We start from the raw sequence: 17,350 nt of genomic DNA on the forward strand, positions 1-17,350 counted from the left end.
TCTCCCTACATATAATCCCCAGCAACTGACTGGCATTCAGAGGTCTATCGCCTCCGACAACAAAGACAGGACATAGCCACCCTGGCTAGTAGTCACCAATAGCCTTATGCTCCATGAATTTGTCTAACCCCCTTTTAAAGCCATTCTAGCTCGTGGCCGTCGCTGCCTCCTGTGGCAGGGAGTTCCACAGTTTAACTGTGCACTATGCGAAGAAGCATCTGGGGCACAGGGTCCTTTCCATCACCCGAGAGGCCGTCAGGGACTGATGCTCTGCCTCTCCTATTCACTTAAAATGTTCCGGCAGATCCATGTTCTCCTAAGCAAAGAAATACGGTAAGTTGGCAACCACCATTTCCCACCATAGTAAAACGCAGCGTCCTGGTTCTCTACCTGTAGTCAGGCTCCCCTCTTGCACTGGAAGAGTGCATGTGACTATGCCTAACTGGAAAAGGGGTAATATTAACTTAATTATCACAGCACACGCCCTAGTCTTTGCAAGTCGGAAGGAAGGAATGCTAGCGGAGCAGCTGATGATTTTGAGGCTCACCTGCTTTTCACGCCCGCCCCCCCTCTTTCCTCCCTCCCCCAGGATCCATCCCCCAGTCTTGAGCTCAGCTAGAACATTAGTTCGCTACTTGGGTCAACGGTGGGCACAAACGAAATGGGAAAATAAAATCCTGGTTGCCCATTAAACTCTTTCCGGTGGGTGTACTAAAGAAAACAACATATGTCACCTAGAAAAATTGGGCCAATTATTAGTGCCAAAATAAAAAATATAAAAAGCTTTTAAGAAGCTTTTGTCATTAGCAAAGCTGAATCAGGCACCACTTGTTGGTTCCCCCAGCGTGATGGTCTCCCAGCCAACGCTCAGGAAACGATGCCGTGGGCCAGGGTGTTAACGCCGATGGCCTTCAACAAGGACCCAGCAGAGAAGGGACGGCTTGGCCTGCTTCCAAACTGGACACTGACTGTGGAACAGCCACACTTTGTTCACTCAAAGGGCACTTGCACAGCGCTGCGAACAAAAATCCCCCTCTTGCCTTTCCCCTGCTCGGTGCTAATAAAATCCAACTTATTTTTTTAAACTCAGCTGCACAATTTCCCCAGGTGTTGATGACCTACTGTGTTGTTATTCTGGCTGTATAGATTGCCGTAGCCATTTCCTTCTCTATAGCCTCAGTTCTCTAGGAATCAACTCTATCACTTTAAGCCTTCCCTAATAGCATTAGCTTTATATCCATTTTTTATTTCTCCCCACTCCTAAAATGCAACAGAGTAGGGGTTAGGAGTGCAGCAAAGTGGCAAGTATTGAATGCTTTCCCCGCATGCAACAGACCCCAAAGGATCACAGCATGGGGTGAAGTTTCAATCCATGCCCTACTGGGCTGTTCTCCAAAGTTACTTACTCCCCTGGCATAAATACGGTAACCATAAGTGCCAACTCCCTAGGGCCCTGAGTGCCCGGGCACCCACAAATTTCAGTGCCAGGGCCAAGCACGTTGCATGGCACCCACAGGTCTGAGCACCCACATTGGCACCCCTGGCAGGAACAAAACCTGTTGTGGAATAATGTGTCGTCTTCTCCCCATACTTCCTTGAAACAAGGTGACCCCAAGACTGCCCTCATCTCCCTACCCAAGGACAATGGGGCTCCTGTATCAAAGGCGGCCCATTCTCTGAGCTAGAACGTTCTGTCCAGACTTGGCAAGCCTCACCGCAAAAGCAGCAGCTGCGTTCCAGTCATGTGTGAACAGATCCATACCTGTCAGCAGCTGGGAAATCCCATGCTAAATAATACTGCAAGGGGAGCTGCGTGATCAGACGGAATCAGATCCAAAACATATGTGCTGACGCACGTATCATTCTTCCCCCGGGACGCTGTCTACCAAAAGGCAGGTTCCAAACCCCTCGTTTCTGAACTTTGCTTTTTCCTTTGAATGTACATAGCCAGGAAAGTATTCCCCGGGCGCAAGTGACTGGGTAAATTCCAGTAGCAGCAGCAGAGGTAAAAAAAAAAGTGCAGCACAGAGGAAGTTCAAGATCAGAAGAGGAAAGGGTTATAGGTGTTTTCTGGACAACCACAAGTGGACACAATGAGGCCGGTGGAAACCCATAATAGGGCCTTCTCAACAGCGGCCCCGCAGCAGCGAAACTTCATCCCTTCTGAGATTCAGCAGGCTTCATCTGAACTTTCAGTAACACACTGAAACACTGTACAGAAGGTAAAGGGAAAGGGAAAGGGACCCCTGCCCATTAGGTCCAGTCATGGACGACTCTGGGGTTGCGGCGCTCATCTTGCTTTATTGGCTGAGGGAGCCAGTGTACAGCTTCCAGGTCATGTGGCCAGCATGACTAAGCCACTTCTGGCAAACCAGAGCAGCGCACGGAAACGCTGTTTACCTTCCCGCCAGAGTGGTACCTATTTATCTACTTTGACGTGCTTTCGAACTGCTAGGTTGGCAGGAGCAGGGACCGAGCAACGGGAGCTCACTCCGTCACGGGGATTCAAACCACCGACCTTCTGATCAGCAAGTCCTCGGCACTGTGGTTTAACCCACAGCGCCACCTGCGTCCCTACAGAAGGGAAAGCCCCTTGATAATTTGGGTTATGGGCTTTCATGACAGTCCTGGAATTTTCAGGGCGGTTGGAGACTATGAATTCCTACTCCTGTGACTGTTTTCTAATTCTGAATTACAAATTGTTGTAACCTGTCCTGGGATCTGCTGGTAATAAATTTAATAATAATAGATCATAAATCAGGGCTGGTATATTGGGGTCGGATGGAGTTCATTGTTATAGGTGTTGGCACAGTCATGAAATGGACATTTTGTATGCTTTATGTGGTATCCTGTACAGGTTTTTAAAATCCTATTTTATATATTGTAAACTGCTTTGTGATACCTTTTCTCAAAAAGTGGATCATGGGTTATATTCAACTGGTTTTTACTCAGAGCAGGCCCACTGAAATTAGTGGTCATGGCTAACTATGGAGCATTAATTTCAGTGGGTCTACCCTGAGCAAAAGTTAGTTGAATGCAGCCCTGCAAGTCCAATCAATCAATCAATCAATCAATTCAAGAGCCTATCAGGGCCAAGGATTTCCTGCAAAATGGCAGGGGAAGGTGGGCTGAGTTCTGCAGGAGCTCAGCTTCCAGACTGACCCAGCTGCTTGAAGTTTCTGCTTCCACACTGACAGTCCTGAGTTCTAATTCTGAAGCACCCAGTCAGGAGGGCTGGAAACTTACTTTGTGAAAAGAGGACTGCAAGAAACCCGAGCCTTTGTGGGGTGCAAATCAGGTTATGAGTTGATGTGTCCAGTGACAACGGTGACGTAGCGTGGGTTGCCAGCTGCGGGCCACGTGGAGGGTGGAGTGGGAGCGAGGGAAACGGAAAGGGTAGGCATGTGCATTCCACTGCGTAATGGCATCCGCGTCACCCAGGAGATGGCAGCCCCAGAGGTGGCTTCACTTTTTCCTTGCTTGACCTCAGCAGGTTTCTAGACAGCCTTCGCCAGTTGTAGTTTTGGACTACAACTTCCATCACACAACCTGTGTTGGCTGGGGCTGACAGGGGTTGTGGTCCAAAACATCTGGAGGGCAGCTGGCTGGGGAGAGCTGCTCTAGAACCGAGTGAAAGAGAAAGAGAGACAGAAATCAGTAAGCAACTCTGCTTCCCAGCCTTGCTAGACCTCCCGTATTCTGCCGCCAGACTTACTGGTTATTCACCCGTCCCGCTGGGCTTCTTCCCTCCCACCCAGGCCACAAACGCCCCCACCCGTGTGCCTTTGTCTTCGTGCCCAGTTGCCTGATGACCCCCATCTCAGCTTGCAACTTGGCCGGCAGCACTTGAGAAATCAGGCAATCCCAGTGGGAAGCCTTGAGCCCTGGCCGTCCGCAGGCTTCTTGCCACACAGCATAGCAAAACCGTTTGCATCCCACACACCCTGGGCCTGAGAAACGCTGAGAAAGAGAGAAAGAGAGAGAGAGAGAGAGAGAGAGAGAGAGAGAGAGAGAGAGAGAGAATATGAAAGTGCCTGTTTCCTCTGCTTGCCAAGAGCAGCGTTCAGGGACTGGCACACCTCGCCATTACACAACAAACATCAGAAGCAGGGCAGGGGAGCGCTGGGGTCCAGGCGTTTGCCAGCTAATATCAACATAAAGGGAAGGCTCCTGGCAGGGGAGAAGCCAGTTTTGGACAGGGAGGTTCAGAAGGGAGCTGATCTACAGGCAGCTTTCCTTTACATCCTAACGCGGATTTTGGCAATTTCAATTTTCAAGTGTGCACAGAGCGAAGAGCCGGGTGGGGGGAGGTTTGATTGATGGTGGAAAAGCCGTTTTGTTTCTACCCAACGTATAATTAAACCTGTCAGATGGAACTCAGAGACGGAGGATGTTATTGAGGTAAATAGCTGAGAAATAGACAAAAAAAATTGATGAGGTTGCTTGATGAATAAAGAACAGCCGCCGCGACCATGCCAAGGGCCCGTTGTTTTGCTGACCTGCAGATAGCTGCCCCCGCCAAAAAATAATCTTAGAAGGGCTGGAGAGGAATACCTTCCCACCCTCTGCCCAAGCAAAACAAGACTAATGCGAAGGAGACGTGCATTACTGTAGGACAGGGCAGTCTCTAAATCACTGAGCATTGTTTCACTAGTGCAGGACAGAATACCAAGGTGGATATCCTGCAGATATTGTATGCCTTGGCTCCACCCAACAAAGCCAAGAGCCAGGATCGGGGGGAGAGCTAGCCTCTGCCAGGTCTGAACCTTGCCTGGTACCTTGGCCAGGGGAAAGGAGTGAAATGGTAGAGGAAAACGAGCAAAGCTAACCTAACAGGAACAGGAGAATGACTCACAACCGTGGGAGCAAAAGCTGCGATTCCTGCACTGCAAGGCCCTGTGGGTCCCTTCGAACCATGTAGTTCTATGTAAACAGGCGGAGCAGGAAAAGGAAGCGACCAGCATGTCTGATGCAATCCTGGTGGGCCTGGAGACAGAATGCTAATCCACTCCTGTCCCCCTGACCCCTGCTCACACGAAACAGAACAGGCTGCATAGCACGCAAAGCCAAGTCCACTACATGCTCCTCAGCAGCTGACGCCCGAGGCGGACGTTTCACTCTGCCTAATGGTGGGACCAGCCCTGCCGGCCACCGGGGTCTATTGCAGTCCTTAGAGCAAGAGCCTTACATTCATGGGTTTCTCAATGCGCCGTCGCAGAGCACGCATCCAGTGCACCAGGCCCGAGTAATGGCACATGTGTGGCGGCAGGAAAGGGGTCCGCTTGCTCAACTCCTTGTTGACCAGGGAGAGCTCTCTGTTGAACAGCATGAAGATGTCAACCGTCTTCTTGTCGAAGGTGCGCTTGATGGCCTGGAACAGAGAAAAGAGGTCTGGTGGGATGCCCTTCCCACAATGAGAAGCCACCGACCCTCGCCCCGCTGGAATGAACCGCCTTCTGAGGTCCTCCTGAAACTCCCAAGCATTTCCTTGGCACAGGCCTCCACGAAGCTCTCAAGATACTGGTCATATTGGGAGTCAGCAGCCAACCGGCCTAACCGCTGGCTCCTATTGTACCAGCTAGATCACAGAAGGCTGAACTCTGTCCAAGGTGACACCTGCTCAAGCTCTACTTTCATGCCACAGAGATGTTCAAGCCCACTATAAGCAAAGAGGCCCACACTCAGAGTTGCTTGTAAGAGCCAGGATCAGACCAAAGGAGGCCCAACGAGTCCAGCATCCAGCTTTCACAGGGGGCAACCAGATGCCCCCAAGGGAAACCCACAAGCAGGAATGAGCTCAGTAGGCGTCTCCCCACTTGAGCTCCCCAACAACTGGTGTTCAGAGGTGTGCCACCTCCCCCACTGGAGGCCGCCATGGCTAGTAGCCACTGATAGTCTTATCCCATTGATAGCTCGATGCTCCCTTCCTCCTTCCAGCTCCACAGAGCTCAGCCCTGCCTCAGATTCAGTCAGAGGGCCCGTCGCTAGCAGTACCTCTCGCGATGACAAGTGATGGAAGATGTCCTGGATCTCCACACCACGCTCCACGTCCTTCACCGTCTCAAAGGCGGAGGTGATCAGGTTCTGGGTCATCACCTCCAGGTCCTTGATGCCAGCACGGAAGCTGATGCCCCCAGGGATTCACAGAGAGAAGGGAGAGGATGTTGGAAGGAGAAGGTAGAGCGCAGTGCCCTGACTGGGAGCAGCAGGCTCTGCCTCAGGAGATGCTGTGCTTGCCTTCCCAGCATCCTCTGCTCCCTCCCTCTTTCTGTACACTGAATGAAGGACCCAAGGGAAGACTTGTCTCCTGCCAGCCCTCCCAGCTCAAGGGCAGCCAGGGGGATCTCTCACCGGTTGAAGTCCTCATGCCAAGAGGTGTTCTTCACATCCAGGATTCCTCCCTTCACATTGCGGAGCTGGCCGAGGTACTTGTTGAAGGTCTCCTCGATCTCCAGCAGGCTCCTGGTCATCTGGGGCCCACGCTGGCCAAAGAAGCAGGGCAGCGGGGTCTGCTTGCCGTCTTCCCAGCGCGCAAAGTGCTGCTGGCTCTCACAGACCTATTGGGCAGACATAAAATCCCTAACCCAAACGTACCACTCCTCACGGACATTTCTCTGCCCTCCAGGGGAAGGCTAAAGCCTGTGGAGATCCCCAATCAGGCAACCTGATGTTTCGGGCAGAACCCAAATCACATGGGCCTAGCGTGCCTTGCAAAAGCCCCAGCTCAGTTATCAAAGCCACATGCACCCACAGATCTTTCCAAATGGGGAGAGCAACAGGGGACACATCAGAGAATGAATGAATTTCTGAGACCAGAACTTCTGCTGTGACATCCCACGTACCTCCAGGAGGTCCTTGCAACGCTGGACAAAGGCATCGACCTGGGCAAAGATGCTGGTCTGGTCCAGTACCCAGCCCTTCCCAGAAAGCCTGTGGGAGGAGTCGCATAGTTAGGAGAGCAGATGAGTTTTGTCATGTTTAGGGGCAAGGGGTCCAGCCTAAGGGGCTGCACATACAAGTAGGGGGCATACAGGGGTCAGAAACTGGATGAGGGTGTATCCAGTGACCATATAGATCCGGGGGGAAACACAAAAAGCAATGGAACCTCTCCCAAGACAGAGTCCAAGCATATTGGGAAAGGACACAGAAGCTGAAAGATAGCCAGCCAGTCACCCCCTGTTTGTCTTTCTCTCTCCCCCGCCCCTTCCCACCCACCCCCGCAGGCAAGAGGGTTCTGGAGAAATCATCTAATCAAAGAGCTCTGGGAACATATGAGATCCTCGCCCCAGGAGCACGGCTTGAGTGCCTAATCCAGGCCTGGCCGTGCCTGCCTTGCATCAGAGCCGCTCGCATGTTAAATGTCTTTATATCTTTTACGATATTGATCCAGCCCCACTAATTTGAATTTGAAGCAGACAAGTAACACTTAGACTTAATTGTCAAGGACCAGGCACCCACTTAAGCCTGACATCCCTAATCATAATGATAGATTATGTTGCATTATTTCTGAAGTACAGCCAGGAGAATCGGGGAACAGGAGAGACAGCTAGGGCCAGAACAGAAGCCGGAGAAGCCAGGGATCAGCTGACCCGGGGATCCGGGTGAGGGGCAAGCAGGGGGCCTTACTAAGCCGCCCCTCACGGCTCTCCTCTCGCTGCAGCTCAAACAATATCCACCCGACAGACACGGAGCAGGCTGGGTCTCCACAGGTCCAGACGACCGGCAGGGAAGCAGCCACTGAAGGCTAGGCGAGAGCAGCCTAGGCAGTCTGTGTGGCTGCTTGGAGAACATGGGGGCCATTGCAGAAGGAAATAACAGACACAGTCAATAGGAGCATAAGAAGAGTCCACAAAGTTCAGCATCCTCACAGTGGCCAACCAGATGCAAGCAGGACAAGAGCTACTCTCCCCTCTTGCGGTTTCTAGCGACTGGCATTCCGAAGCATCACTGACGAAGAGCACAGCCATTTTGACTAGGAGGCACCGAAAGCCCTCACCTTCATGAACTTGTTGAATCCTCTTTTAAAGGATTGGGGGCTATGACTGCCTCCTGCCAGATCAAATGGGGGTGGGGACAGTACAAAATTGTTGAAAGGAAGAGCTGAAAATGGCTTGGGAAGGGCCCTGTGGCGTGCACACACATTGCTTTTCTCCAACTGTCGTAGCCTCGGGTCCAATTTTTTTGGCAACAGTACATGAAACCTTCCGACCCACTGAACGCTGGTGTATGCGGGGGTGAGTGCAAGAAGCTGGTCCCATTTGCAAACTGCTTTCAGCTCTGCCTATTGTCAAGGGAAGCTGCCTTTTCCAGAGTCTGACCACTGGTTCATCTAGCTCAGAATCATCTACACAGCTCTCCAGGGTTTCGGACAGTTAATCTCTCCAAGTCCAACCTGGAGATGCCGGGGATTCAACCTAGGACCAAAGCAGGTGCTATAAGCCCTGGGACATGGGCCTTCCCTTTCTTTCGTGGCTCCTCAGCTCCATGGTGCGGAAAGGCAGCAGAGAACTGCTTCCTTGCCAGGCAGGGGACCCTGCCCAACCTCAGCTCTTCCCAGGCCTCCTGTCCCTAGAACAGACACAAGCCAATGCTAGGAGGTCATCTGACACAGCAGGAAGACCAATAGAGCCAGAGAATGGAGGAAATCGGCTGAGGGTATCATTCAGGCAAGGAGGAGGGCAATGGGCCTCGAATGCAGCACGACTGAAAGCGGTCCATGAGGCACAGCACTTCCGGGGGAGGAACTTGGCGGACTGAACACCTTCTGTCAGCAGGTTGCTGGTGGAGATTATTACATGGTGATTGATGATAGCCAGGCATACATTTGGCTATCAAATTCACTCTAGAGATAAGAGTGAACAGGAGATTAACCTCTGGTGCTCTGAAAAAGCTGTGTTCTACATCGAGAGACCAAAAAGCTGTCAGTTCCTGGGAACATGGACAGGGTTAAATGACTTATGAGCAGAGGAATAAACATCTTGCACAAAGCCACATAAAAGCCCTAATGGGCATAGGGTCTGCAAAACCCTCCCTTTCTCTAATTATATCTGAGATGGTTATAATTTATGACTGAGAGAGGTTTCTCTGTCTGCCAGTGGAAATTTACATCTGGTGGGCAAGCTAATTTCTGGGTTTAAAAAGAGTCAATCATTAAACCACTGAAGGCAAAAGAAAAAGCATGCTCAAATTGTTTGAGCCAAGGAAGTTTAAAATGATCAAGGGAGTGTTAAGAACTTTTTTTTTTTTTAATTCTCTGTTTTCAGAACCAAAGTGTTGCCTTGAAATCAAAAGTAACTTTGCCACTCCATGCCTACTTTGTGGGAAACCAATGTGTTTTGAAAAGAGATAATGTTGTGAAGAATTTAAGGTGGAGACAGGAGATGTAATGAGACAGAATTGCTAGTAAGATAAAGGACATTCGGTCTTGCAAATACAACGTTGGACATTCCAGTGACCAATGGCATCCTTCAGCAAATGTTCCAGGTCAGCAGCCTGACACGGGATAAAGCAGCCCATCTGTTCCCAGGCCAACACTCACTGCCAGCCCAAGGCCTCTTACTTGTTGTGCATATAAGCAGCGTGCTGGTAGCTGTCCTTCCAAGAGGACATGCATGAGATGCAGCCATGGAGAGTCTGCCGGGTAGAGTTGATGTAGCCCTCAAAGAGCCGGTCCAGGGAGATGTCTTTGCAGCACATCTGGATAATTTTGTTGCTCATCTGGGGAGAAGTCAGGAGAGACCACTTCAGCACCACCTCCGAGTTAATCCTTAGGATCACGACCATCTAACCTGTGGCTGGACTCCATCACTCATCGGCTCCAGTCCACATGACCAATGGTCAGGAATGATAATTGTAGTCCAACAACAACAATTGGAAAGTCACAGATTAGCTACTACTGTTTTAAAGGTAAAGGGACCCCTGACCATTAGGCCCAGTCATGGCCGACTCTGGGGTTGCGGCGCTCATCTCGCTTTATTGGCTGAGGGAGCCGGTGTACAACTTCCGGGTCATGTGGCCAGCATGACTAAGCCACTTCTGGCGAACCAGAGCAGCGCACGGAAATGCCGTTTACCTTCCCGCCGGAGCGGTACCTATTTATCTACTTGCACTGGCGTGCTTTTGAACTGTTAGGTTGGCAGGAGCAGGGACCGAGCAACGGGAGCTCACCCCGTTGTGGGGATTTGAACCACTGACCTTCTGATCAGCAAGCCCAAGAGGCTCTGTGGTTTAACTCACAGCACCACCCGCGTCCCTGCCACTGTTTTAGACAGACCTTAAAAAACAACTGATATTGCCCAATGTTCCCATATGGCAATTTCCCTCTCATATATGTTACCAAGCCTGCCCATGTCCCTTATCATGTGTTACACGCTAACTTGTGTGTCTACACATGACAACACAGAGATATGTTTTTGGAGATCTTTTATCCAGAGTAATTTGATTTTATTTAAAAGCATTTATATTTCAAATATCTCTTGAAGAGTCATGGCATATTTCTGGAAGTTGCACTGCACCCCAGGTAATTACTTCAGTTACTTGGGGGTTGGGGTTGGGGAAGGTAATAAGCAGAACCGGGTTTGAAAGAAGAGATGTTCATCATTACCAACACCAGAATGGCATTAAGGAATAAAACGGAAGATAGGCTTATAGGCAAAATTGTACAAGGCTTAATCATCCAACTCTTGCCTGGACCAATAGCATATGCTTAGCTTGCTTCTAGGATAGAGACAGGCAGACAAGCAGCCTGAAGGGGAGAGCTTGGTTAGACATACCAGGGAAGCTCAGATGCAAAGGATTTGGGCCACACAAGAGCAAAAAGATAGTGAGGTTTGGGATATGGAGAAGAATGGATGGAAAAAAACTTTTATGACCACCAGTTCCAAGGCGAGGAGAAGGAGAGACGGCGAAGGGTTTTGGGTCAGGGCTGTGGAGCAGGTCAGAGCAGCTGGGCATAAATTCCTGTGTGGCTTAGCCTCCCTCAGAAGCCCAGACAGACTTTTGCTATCTATAAACATTTATGCTGTTATTTTATGCCGAATTTTACAGCTTGCTTTGGACGTTATTTGTACTAGTACAGGGGTCTGCAACCTTTAAGACAAAAAGAGCCACTTGGACCCGTTTCTGGGAAAAAAAAACTGGGAGGCGCAAAACTCGTCATTATAAAAATAACTTTTTTGTCACTTTTTATTATTATTTCTTTGTTTGATCCCTCAGAATTACTCCTCCTCATAGAAATAAACGTTAAATTAACAAGTTACCTTTGTGTGTGTGTGTGTGTGTGTGTGTGTGTGTGTGTTCTTCACTCCCCTTCAAAACAGTGACCAGCGTACATGCCCCTTACAATGTAGCGGGCGGGCGGGAAGGTGACGTCGGGACGGTGCGTGACTAACGCATGCACCGCCCCCATGCGACGTCACAGCCAGTACAGCGCCCGCCACAGTGGGGAGTGTCGGAGCGCACAATGCGCCTCCTCCCCTCGCTAGTATCCGCCCCGGAGCCGTGGCAAAGGTGTAAAAGAGCCACATGCGGCTCCGGAGCCGCGGGTTGCAGACCCCTGTACTAGTAAAACCTGTTTAGAAGGAAGGAAATGGTCTAGGTTCGAAGAGAGAAGTGCAGTCCTCACCTTTCTGAACAGGGCTGTGATTCTCTCTCGGGTGTTGTAGTATGGGGAGTTGACCCACACAATTCGGACGAGGCTGATGAGGTGAGGCAACTTTTCGGCGATGTTTTGGGGGCGAAGGGTGGATAGCTCCTGGAACGGTTCTTTCAGGATGGAGAGGAATCGGAGGTTTGACTGGGCCTGCTCTGATCCATCCTGCAAAGCAACCACAGAGCAATAAACAAGGACTGAAGCAGGATCTGTGCCCACACAGACACGGCTCAACCTCCTCCTGAACCCTTCCCATGAAGGAGAGGCAGACTGGAGGAAGGGCTTGGTGTGGAAGATACTGAAACCCCCTTTCCTGAGACAATTCTCTCGCTGCCCTACCCAACCTGCACCCACCTGGATCTGTTTGGCAAGCCGCTGGAAAGGGGTCACATAGGAAGACTTGGAAAAGGCCAGAATGGTTTCGATGTGCTTCACGCCCTGTTGGCAGAGCTGCTTGCTGATTTCGGAGAGGTCTGTACAGCGGTTCCTCCAGAACTCGATCTCTTCCAGCGGGCCTGAGCTCTCTCTGCTCTCCACAGCCTCTTGTGCCCTCAGAACCTCCTTGATCTGCCGGGTCCAGTGAATCATGGATGCTGGAACAACAGCAGCAACAGCAAATAAAAATAAAATAAAATCAGATGGCCCCCAGGTCTGCCAAGCTTCAGGAATCAACTCACAGTGTAAGCTCTGGGGCCTTTCACCCATATATATATATATATATATATATATATATATATATATATATATGCTTTGCCTCAGCACAAAAGGCCCTGACCAGTTTTTATAGTAACAGCGGTTGCCTTGCCTGCCATGTGTGAGGACGGAGAGTGGAACCTAACCCAAAGTTGCTCAGTGAATCTGTGGGGCAGCCACACATGCCTCACCTGATGCTCAGCACGGAAAAAACCACCAGACCGGTGAACAGACAGCTAACAGCTTAACATTAAGGCACGGTTTGAGTTGCCTATGGATCAATGCAGTACACAGTCAGAAACGAGAGCAGATCACAGGTTAAGAGTCTCTGGACATGTGCATAAGAACTGGTGCTTCACAAACGCCTAAAACACTTTAATCGCTGCTGTGCTTGAGCAGGAGTGGATATGTGGAGGGACCTCATGGAGCGTCTGCTAGAGAGAGAGAAGATCTGTCTCCACTCTGGAAAGCGGAAAAAGAATTCTGGTATATATCATGCTATGGCTTCACTGCACAGAGTCCCCTGGGTGGAGAATATACTCTTATACAAAGAGACAGGGTGAGTCACACAGAAATCAGGCATGTTCCTTGGGAGGGGGGTACCTGACGCCATTTGCCTTCATTCTGTGTGAACGCACACTGTTTTGAGCCATGGCGGCGCTGTCGGGGCTTTGATGTTTTTCGAACCACACCACTCTCCTCCTGTACATCAGAAAGGAGAGGGAAACGCGGCAAATTCTTTGTCCCAGCCCTTCTGCACACGAGGCTCTGACACTTGCCTAAATGCGCCGCCATCCCTGCTCTTTAATATGGGACTTTGGCTGCTGCGCCTGGGCTTGTGCAGAAATTACCTTCTACTTTGCGGTCTGTTGTCTGATAGATCCCAAATGCATCGTGTCCAAGTGCATTCTGGGGGAGAGCTAAGAGGAGGGGGCCCTGCAGGTCTGAATCATAAAAGGGGCTCCCCTGGCTGCAGAAAGAGGGGGGAACAACGCTTCCAGGTGCACGAGAACCCCCGGAAGAGGAAACTGCCAAAAGGAGCCGCAGGGCCTCAGTTGTGGGGAGAGTTTGTGGCACCTGAAGCTCACCACGTTTGCTGCTTCCCCCCCGCTCTTGGAATGGAAGAGGCTAATAGCTAGAGAGCAGCCATCTAGGAAGAGTTAGTATCGCAGCGTGGAAGCTGCAGTCTCTGTGCCAAATTACAGGGGTAAGACAATCACACAGCCCAGGGATTAGAATAGCCAAGTATCTCTAAGTGCTTGATAACAGCTGAGGTTTTAGTCACACAAGAGACGACCCCAAGGTAGCCAATTGGATGCTTAACCCAAGCATGCATTGCCATGCAAAATATCCAGCCATGGGAAGATTTTAATGCGCGCGGCGAACATTGCAGGCTGGGCGCTGCCAACCGCACAGGCCTCTCATTATGGGACAATCATGTGAATTTCAAATCCTCCATCTGTCTATGGCAGTGGGGGATTTCTTCATAACGCTTTTAAACTTTGAAAAGGGGCACGCTCCACCTTTATGCTTTGGGGGGGAAAATCCTATACTCAAATTCGGAGATAAAACAAGGCACAAGATGAACGGGTTGTCTCCCTTTGTGCTTTGCACGTGTGCCTGTGTTTTAAAAGCTACAAAATCGAGGAGAGATAAGAACGTTCTGGAGTCTACTCCCCCCACATGCCCAAATGAGCTTGGGCCATACTGAAGTGCTGCGGCGTTCAATCCAAAAAACGGGTCAATTAATGCCTGTTGTTACTAAAAGGCCTTTTTATTTTCCTTTGTTGCAAAAAGCCAATGGTAATGGCAATTTATGCAACGCCACAAGTGAGGCAGAGCGAACAAGGAGCCGCCTCTCCTGGACGCCAGAAGAAAGCCGAAGGCAGCAACAGCAAGGAAACGCAAGCAGCTTCACCCGTGTTGGGGCAGGAGAGGCCTGCAGGAGGCCATGTGTACATCCAGGCAGTGGGGAACTGCAGCCGGGCCCAGATCCCTCAAGGGATGATGCTCTTATGACAATATATCCCCAACCTGCTCCTTCCAGATGTATTGGACTACAGCTCCCATCAGCCACAGCCAGCTATAGTCCAAAACCCCTGGAGGGGCAGATAGGGGCAGGCTGCTGTCCAACACTAAAAATATACAGTGGTGCCCCGCAAGACGAATGCCTCGCAAGACGAAAAACTCGCTAGACGAAAGAGTTTTCCGTTTTTTGAGTCGTTCCGCAAGACGAATTTCCCTATGGGCTTGCTTCGCAAGACGAAACGTCTTGCGAGTTCTTGCGAGTTTGTTTCCTTTTTCTTAAAGCCGCTAAGCCACTAAGCCGTTAATAGCCGCTAAGCCGTTAATAGCCGCTAAGCCGCTAATAGCCGTGGTTCGCAAGGCGAAAAAACCGCAAGACGAAGAGACTCGCGGAATGGATTAATTTCGTCTTGCGAGGCACCACTGTACAGTCGTACCTCTGGATACGAACGGGATCTGTTCTGGAGCCCCATTCGCATCCTGAAGCAAACACAATCCGCTTCTGCGCATGCGCGCGACGTCATTTTGACCGTCTGCGCATGCGCGAGTGGCAAAACCCAGAAGTAACGCATTCCGTTACTTCCGGGTTGCTGTGGAGCACAACCCGAAAACCCTCAACCTGAAGCAACTTCAACCCAAGGTATGACTGTACATCTGTGGCATTTATTTTTATGCACACAAGAACATTTTGTGGGCCCACACCTTCAGAACAGGATGTCTGACATGTCCCTCACACAGTACAGCGGCTGAGGGCGCAAGCCAGGCCCAGCAGGCTCCCCCAGTGGGCTTCCTCTGCCATTTGCATACGGAAGAAAAGGACTGAACAACCCCTGGTGAGGCACACCTTTGCCAGGCTCTGCTTTATTCTTCCTAATAGAGACACACGCGCTGCATAATTCAGTCAACATCTTTTCCCCTTGTCCGTAGCGAGATGTTCAATTGAATTTGCGCAGGGCGGAACAAACGAGCCGCTGCGCCGGATCTGACTGGCGATTTCTCTCGCCGGCGCTTCAGCCTTTCTTTTCTTTTCTGCCTGCGGGGCAGTAACAGAACCAGCAGCCCCGGGAGACAAAGGGGACGAGACGCGGCTGGGGCAATGGGATGGCGGGACGGGCCCAGAGAGACAAGCCGCACAAGATGGCGGCGGGCCTGTCTCTTCAAACACAGGAGGCTGAGTTCAAAGCACAAAAGGAAGGTCCATATGGGGGTGCCATGCGCCCCCACCCCCAGAGACTTTTCTCCCTGCAACCCGTGCCCCTGAGGTAATTTCTCCTTCAACTTGGCTCCAAAACCAGAAGTATTGGAGGAGAACAGCTGAGGGAGAAATCCCCTCAGGGACTACTGTGTCAGGAAAGCGGGGGGGGGGGACGGGACGACAGTTGTGATGCCCCCAACCTGTTGTATGGCCACAAGTGGCAGCTCGGCCAATGTCTTTTCCGCATTTAAGACCTGCTCTGGTTCAGTTCTCAAGCCTCTCTTGGGCTCTGCAATCCCCGGTTTCACTTCAAAGGGGAACTCTGGGAGTATGGGGAAGAAAGTGCCCCCCAACCCAAGAATGTCACTCAAAATGCACTAAGAGAGGTTACAAGAAGTTCCTGAGCAAAGGGGTGGAGAGGAGAGAGAGAGAGAGACAAATATATATATATTGGGTTTTTCTCTCCTCTCTGCCCTGAGGCAGATGAATAGGCTGGAGCAGGCAGGTCGTGCCCTTTCCCTTAAGGCGCAGAGAGGGACCCTGGCAAGATAAGGAAAACAAAGGAGAGAACAGGCATCTCAAAGCATCCGTACCCTGAAGGCTCAGGATGGGTAATGTGCCCATTAAAAACAGCAGTAAAATAAAACCAAGTACTGTGCATTTTTAACACCCAGAATAGCAAAGGTGTCCCTTGCTGCTTTCCAGGGGCTGTGCTCTGGCAAAACAATGTCCAGGGATGCCTCCCTTGTGTCCCTTCGAATGCTGGGATAAAGAAAATAGGTGCTGTGGGCTGAGCAGCAGGGACAAATGGAGGGCATAAACCATTTATATCTCGGAGAGCAGCTCTTTGAAATATGCAGGATGCAACTGGGGCAGGTTCAGGAGCAGTGGCCAGACCTGGGACAAAGAGATCCCATGAAGGAATAAGCTGCGTCACAGCTAGCTGCCTTACATTAAGCCCAACCATCAGTCCACCTTGCTCAACGTTACCACTTCTGCCAAAAAGCACAAGCTCCATTCTGCTCATCATGAAACATGACAGCTAAGGGTTGATGATATTTGCTCTTCCACACTTACTGTGATATTTTTTTTTTTTTAGAGGTCCACATGTGCAGATTCAGAAATTGCCCATAATGGGGTAAGAAAAGGTAAAGGACCCCTGGACGGTTAAGTCCAGTCAAAGGCGATTATGGGGTTGCGACGCTCATCTCGCTTTCAGGCCGAGGGAGCCGGCGTTTGTCCACAGACAGCTTTCCGGGTCATGTGGCCAGCAGGACTAAACTGCTTCTGGCGCAATAGGACACCGTGATGGAAACCAGAGCGCACGGAAATACCGTTTACCTTCCTGCCGCAGTGGTACCTATTTATCTACTTGTACTGGTGTGCATTCAAACTGCTAGGTTGGCAGGAGCTGGGACGGAGCAACGGGAGCTCACCCCATTGTGCAGATTTGAACCGCCAATCTTCCGATTGGCAAGCCCAAGAGGCTCAGTGGTTTAGACCACAGCGCCACCTGCGGAAATGTTAGTGGAGGGTGGTGTTGTCCTTGAAGGGAGGGGCCAGTAAACGGAAAGATTTGATTGAGGACAACCCACCGGTGTGGATATGAAACCGCAGCACAGCTACGGAAAGTGAAAGACTTCAACTGCTTGCATGTGGACACAGAACAAATCAGATCTCGGAGCCCCGTTTGTGAGATATCATCCCTGTCTGGAAGCACCCTTAGTGGTGAAAGCAGTGGGATCCACGTACCTCGAGAACAAAACCACACACGGTTCTGATTTTGA

General features: G+C 50.7%; 1 protein-coding gene across 1 annotated transcript in view; it reads right to left on the reverse strand.

The window, feature by feature from the left end:
• The window catches only part of DNAH2 (dynein axonemal heavy chain 2), a 135,149-nt gene that overhangs the window by 89,040 nt on the left and 28,759 nt on the right, over positions 1-17,350 (reverse strand). Inside the window, exons 7-13 of the mRNA XM_080979575.1 lie at positions 12,005-12,243; positions 11,624-11,815; positions 9,560-9,717; positions 6,843-6,930; positions 6,352-6,557; positions 5,995-6,124; positions 5,189-5,371 (exon numbers count right to left, since the gene is read on the reverse strand). Of these exons, the coding sequence (XP_080835701.1) occupies positions 5,189-5,371; positions 5,995-6,124; positions 6,352-6,557; positions 6,843-6,930; positions 9,560-9,717; positions 11,624-11,815; positions 12,005-12,243 (1,196 nt within the window). The remainder of the gene's footprint in view (positions 1-5,188; positions 5,372-5,994; positions 6,125-6,351; positions 6,558-6,842; positions 6,931-9,559; positions 9,718-11,623; positions 11,816-12,004; positions 12,244-17,350) is intronic.

The sequence above is a fragment of the Podarcis pityusensis genome (assembly GCF_964106645.2).
Source record: "Podarcis pityusensis genome assembly, chromosome: 13".
Classification (NCBI taxonomy): Eukaryota; Metazoa; Chordata; class Lepidosauria; order Squamata; family Lacertidae; genus Podarcis; species Podarcis pityusensis.